The 5,775-nt window shown below is 42.8% G+C and overlaps 1 protein-coding gene across 1 annotated transcript; it reads right to left on the bottom strand.

Annotated features, from left to right (window-relative positions):
• Window positions 1–9: 9 nt before the first annotated feature.
• Window positions 10–4,388, bottom strand: METTL17 (methyltransferase like 17). Its single transcript, XM_006918306.3, has 10 exons — window positions 4,233–4,388; window positions 3,928–4,081; window positions 3,708–3,842; window positions 2,741–2,822; window positions 2,408–2,489; window positions 2,031–2,104; window positions 1,410–1,504; window positions 971–1,041; window positions 672–779; window positions 10–407 (listed from the first exon to the last, which is right to left on the bottom strand). The coding sequence occupies exons 1-10, from the start codon at window positions 4,383–4,385 to the stop codon at window positions 225–227; spliced, it is 1,137 nt and encodes a 378-aa protein (XP_006918368.2). The 5' UTR covers window positions 4,386–4,388; the 3' UTR covers window positions 10–224.
• Between the last annotated feature and the right edge of the window lie 1,387 nt (window positions 4,389–5,775).

Genomic DNA, 5,775 nt, shown 5'->3' with positions numbered 1-5,775 from the left:
CGTCAAACTTTTTTTAAAAGGCCCAGAGAGTAGGCAAAATATGTATCTGTCCCAGCTATTCAACTGCCATTTGTACTGTGAAAGTAGCCATACACAACAGACACTCGGATAAGCCTGGCTCATACAGACACAAGTGGCAGGCCAGATTTGATCCACAGGCTCTAGTTTGCCAATCACTACCCTATATTATAATGACTTTACATGTCTACTATCCTGAGTCACCCTTACCATTGTATGACAGTCTTTTCAGTTTTCAAGGGAGTACCAGTAATTGGTGACAGAGGTAGTGGTGGTGGTTGGCAGTGGCAGGGGAGGAGGGAGAAGGGAAAGACTTTTACCTTAAGGACCAGGTCCCTGGCTTCCATGAGAAGGTGGTGCCCTGCTTTTGTACCATTTTCTACCAGTATCTGTTCACAAAGAGGAAAACAAGCAGAAGCCCTGAACCACATGAAAACATAAATGTCAGTAGCTCTGTAAGAGCATTCAGATGGAAAAGCAATCCTAAAGGAAATGGCATTATATATAAGTTGGGGATGGAGACCCTAAAAGAAGGACAAAGGAATCTATGCCAGAGAGAAATGTATGAAGACAAGTTCCAATGAAGAGAAGGGAAGGCGTGGAACCCATGAAGCTACTTTAAAGTTTTAAGTTAAAAAGGAATTTCGACTCACTAGAAAATCACTTGTCTTGCGCCACAAGGTTTGGACTACTTCAGTGCGGACAGCTTTGCTGGGCAGCTCACTTAGGGAAAAGGCTGATACCACCACACTGAACTGTACCTGAGGACCAAGACAAGGAACATGACAGACCTAACATGTCCCCCTTCTAAGAGCACAACAAAGTTCTATTTTCCTAAATGTCTTCTGCTGTTTTTTATCTTCTAACGCTCAATACTGGGTTGTGGAGCTGAGACCAAAGTTTTCTATCTGCCAAATTCCACATTTAGCATACTCTATACTTTGCTACTTGCCTTGGGTGACACAGGTAGAAACTGTCTGAAAAAGACACCTGGAACATAAGGCTCCCCGGATTCTGAACCACCTGAGGAGGAAAGGAGAGATATGGCAACTATGAATCTAGGTATAAACTGAAGTGATATCCTGATAAGAAACATGGCCCTGAGAATTAAAATAATGCTAGGTGAGAGTGAGATGCAATAGGGTAAGCAAACATTAAAAAGAACAGGAAGAATATTGGGTCACCTGTCCTGTTAATCTTACCCAACCCATCCACAGTCCAGCAAAGGCCTCCACCACCCTCTGCTTGACCATAATAATGGAAGAAGACCACACTCATCTTTAACTTTTTGTCTTCTCCTTTACTCCTGAATAAAACACCCCTTCTAGTACTTCTTTTGCTTTCTTAACTAATTCAGCTTCGGACAGCCCTTTCTTGTACCTTATCCTCACCTTTCAGTAGCTTTTCTGCCAAATCCAACATGGCAGGTGAACTGTCCACACACATATATTCACGTAGGCTCTGGCCCCAAATACTATGAGCGGCCCTAAGATGGCAAAATATAAATCACCAATTCTCATGACAAAGAGTCATTCCTAAAAGAGACTCCTTTACCCTTAACCCCACCACTGGCAAAAATGAGTGTTATGTTAAAATAGTTGGAAAATGAACAATGTTATTTTCTTATTTCATTTACAACTCCTTAAAATCACTTGTCTTGCGCCACAAGGTTTGGACTATTTCAGTGCGGTCAGCTTTGCTGGGCAGCTCACTTAAGGAGACTCAAAAAAACGACTTAAACGACTTGTAGGCAAAAATATTTTGACGATATGTAAAACTTATGCCCTAGATTTCTTCCCTTTTTTATCTTTCTAAACATAGGTCTATTCTTTTTCAGTTGACATTTAAGTTTTGGCCCTAATCCATATACCTTCTCATGCCTCGCCTAATCTGAGGGAGAAAACATTCTTGTTCTCAACTTTCCTGTTCTTCCTCTGGTTCCCCAGTCTCTTGAGATTGGCATAAGCATGGCTTTCTAGAGCTAGAATGGATGGAGACAGAGAGATACTTACCAGGTGACAGAACCAGTACCTGACCCGAAGTCCATCAAGGTTTGTGGTTGGAACTCTGGAATTCGAGTCTGGATCTGAACAAATAATACAATATCACGCAGTAGGATAAGTAGACACTTATTTAGGGACTTGGTAAATACGAATTAGGAGACCATCATAGAGGAGACGTGAATGGCTTTTGATAGTCAGTGTAAATACTTTATAGAACAGAAAGCTTCTAAACCTTTCTTGGGTCACAAAATCCTTTCAGAGGACAAAGGGAGCCTCTTAAAAAAATGCACAGGTAATGTCCCAAGAATCCTACTCCAGAAGACTACTTTATTGAATAAGAGAACTGATGGTAAAAGGGTTCGGGTGGGAAGCTGAGGGACTTTCACCTCATGGAATGCTCTGGAGACTGCTGCAAAGCCACCATCCAGTCTTGCTGCCATATACACCAGGCTGAGTCCCTCATTGTAGCTGCCAAAAAAATCACAGTCAAATCCACTGGGAAATAACCTTTATTCCATAGCTGCTTCTAGATTTTTAGGAAATGAAATCTTTGGAAAGGCTCTTCCACATCAGTACTTTCACTCCTTAACACAGAATAGTCCTGTGGAGCCTTACAAACCAGGTGGCTTTTTCAAACACAAGATTGTGTCATTGTACTTCTCCAACCCTCCTTCGAAAGTCAGACTTCTTTTTTCTGCAGCCCTTCTAGTCTTCCTTACCTCAGTTCTTGCCAATGGTAGGTAGTTTTACGCATGGCATGCAGCACTGCTTTACGAAGTTTCTCCTCTGTCTGAGATAAGTCTGGGGTGAGAACAAGGACTGGAAGTGAGGACCTAGGAAGAATAGGGCTCAGATCCAATATTTGAATTTACTGCCTGCCCATTTCTCCCCAACCCCCATCTGGGAAAAGCCTCAAAGCTTAAGAGAGAAGCCAAACCTAGAGAAAAATTTCAGGTAAGAATAACCACCACCACCACTACCAAGGGAGTATATCAGATAGTACTTTGCCTCTAAGAGTAGTTTATTTAACTCAACCCACCCCATCCCACAGCTTTTGTTCTATATTAAAGAGAAGTGTGGTCAAGATTTAAAAATAAGATAAGGACAATATTTTGTGGATTTCCTTATTTCCCCAAAACTTAAGTTATGAAATCTCCAATGTTCCTATAGGGAGGAAAAGGGCTTGGAAATCTTAAGACTCATGACTGTGTTCAGTTCAGTACTATTTTACCTACCGAGTGCCTACTATGAGCCAGGCACTGTGGGAAGTACAGGGAATACAAGATAAATAAAAGGCAGGTCTGTAATATGAAGGAGCTCACAGTCATGAAACAACTTGATGAGTTATACTTATTCTCTGATCCCTGAAAAGGGTTAAGTACTGGACAGGGGGCCATACAGGGACTTTATTTCAGTTGAACAAAAACTTAAGACGGTCCTAATCCAGTGGATTTGTAGAAACAAAAAGGTCTAGATTTCGGCACAATACTAAACAATTGTTGACCTTCACCAAAACCCCAAGGGCAACATCTGAAATAATCTATCTTCTCTTAGTAAAGCATTATTGTAATAACTGCTCTGTCCAGAAACTGTAGTACCTATTTGAGAAACTAAAATTATTTCTTACTTTTCATTTCCCATTGATATTTCAATTTGACCCAGTCTTTAATTATTCTTAAACCCTACCTGTGTTTTCCAGGAATTTTTTCTCAAGATGTACAGCCCGTCTTTGTAACTCCTCTGGCTCTATTGGTAAATGTCGGCTCCAGAGATAATTGGTCAGTGCTTGCACCTGCTTCTCCACATTGGGCATTGAGCATTCTGTGAACCAAAGATGAAAAGTGGCATCAGTTGCTTGCGGGCCCAGTTTCCGCTTCTTCGGCCTTCCTTTCCAACCATTACTCACTGAGCAGCAGTAACTGCGCGGTGTCAGTCAGCGCTTGGGGCAGCCTCAAGCGCGGCAGCTGCATGATGCCAGGGTGCCGGCGATGGGGCCTCTTCCCCAGAAAATCAGACTTGTTATCCACCTGAGATACGCCGGGCACAAGGGCGGCGAGAGCCTGCAGGCGGGGAAAGAAAAGCTGATTGCGGGACAGAAGGTAAAGCTGGGGGAGCTCGCTAAGGGAGAGGCTACCAAGAGCGCTCTTCCTCCGAACAGAGCTGTTTCGGAGATCCAGAGTCTCTTTAAGAGCAGAAATAGCACACACTCACCCGGGACGGGGAAGCTACACCAAGACCACGGCGCCATCTGCCTAAAGTCCATAGATACCTCGGTCCGCTAGTGGTCGCCATGGCGCCGGAGACGAACCGGAAACGGAAATTCAGGTGCCTGTGACCCTCAGTCTCACTCGCCGCGGCGAACATCCTCTGCAGACTGTCGGCTTGGGGCAGTATCAGCCAATGAGGAGAGCGAGTGCATGCTAGTAGCCAATAAACAGTCGCTATGTAAATTACCCAGAGGGTGAGCGTACGTGAATGAGACTTGGACCTCAGTTCCGACGTAACCAGCCGGAAGCCGGGTGGACTCAAGGCTTATTTGGGAATGGTCTCGGGGTCGAGAAATCAAGTGGTGGGCGGGCCCTTTCCGGGGTCTCTAGGAATGTACGTAGACAGGCAGACAATTTTCTGGATGTGTTAGTCGCTTGCGTTCCCTTGATTTTCTTTCTGGAGAACGCTGAAGTCTTGGGTTTTTCCCCCTTGTGTGAAAAGGGGGATGGTGTGGGGGAAGTGCAGTAACCGAAAATGAGATAAAAACCAGATTTAGGCGACCGAAGAGAATGAAAATTAATAGTTAATAGATTTAATGTTTTTTACATTTTAATGTCTCTTCATATTAAAGCGGGTTTCTTAGATATGTAGCTAACGCACAGAACATTATGTGCCAGATACTGTGGCAAGCAATTTTACATATTACTTCATTGAATCCCCACAATCCTATAAGATAGATTCTGTTGTTAAGCCCATTTCACAGCTGAGGAAAGTTTAGTCTTAAGGTGGTTAAATGCCACGCCCAAGACCATGAAGTTCCTTAGGTGAAAACAAGCTTTAAGCTTAGCCTCACTCTTAAGCTTCATCTTTAAGCATATGCCCTATTGCATATTGTTGGTATCTGGAATGCAGGTTAGCAAATTAAGAACAATGTGCTAAATGTTCTGAAATGTTAAATTAACATGTAGCATTAAAATGAATTCACTGTGCTGTAACCTCTTGATTCCTATAGCAAACACGTTAGTCATCTGTGGTTTATCTTAATCTGGTGACTAGATGGGTAAAAGTATTGAATTTACTATAACTTCAAGAGTCCAAGTATGATAATTAAAGGGTAAAATATGAGGAAGTATATCAGTTGGAGAGTTAAATGTCAGGTTTGCATTTAAAGTATTTAGCTTAGATTTTAATAAAGGAAGCCTTTGCTTTATAATCTAAATGCTCTGGATGGAGACTTGAGGGGTGCTTAGGACAGCTGTTGTAAGTTCCCCGCTCACTGCTCTCCTCCCTTTCAGGTTCACCATCCCCCCACCTCTGCACACCCCCCCTTTGATTCACACTGCCATGTTTAGCTTAATCTCTTGCAACACTTTGCTTTTACTTTAAATTACTGGCTCAAGTATAGTTGTCCCCCAGTATCCATAGGGAATTGGTTCCAGGACCCCCGTGGATACCAAAATTCTCCATGCTCAAGTCCTTTATATAAAAATGATGTATTTACATATAATCTAGGCACATTCCTCTGTTTACTTCATCTCTAGTTACT

The sequence above is a fragment of the Pteropus alecto genome, unplaced genomic scaffold, assembly GCF_000325575.1.
Source record: "Pteropus alecto unplaced genomic scaffold, ASM32557v1 scaffold1197, whole genome shotgun sequence".
NCBI classification, from domain to species: domain Eukaryota; kingdom Metazoa; phylum Chordata; class Mammalia; order Chiroptera; family Pteropodidae; genus Pteropus; species Pteropus alecto.
The sequence above is the reverse complement of the archived record's forward strand: the minus strand, read 5'-3'. Positions and strand labels throughout refer to the sequence as shown.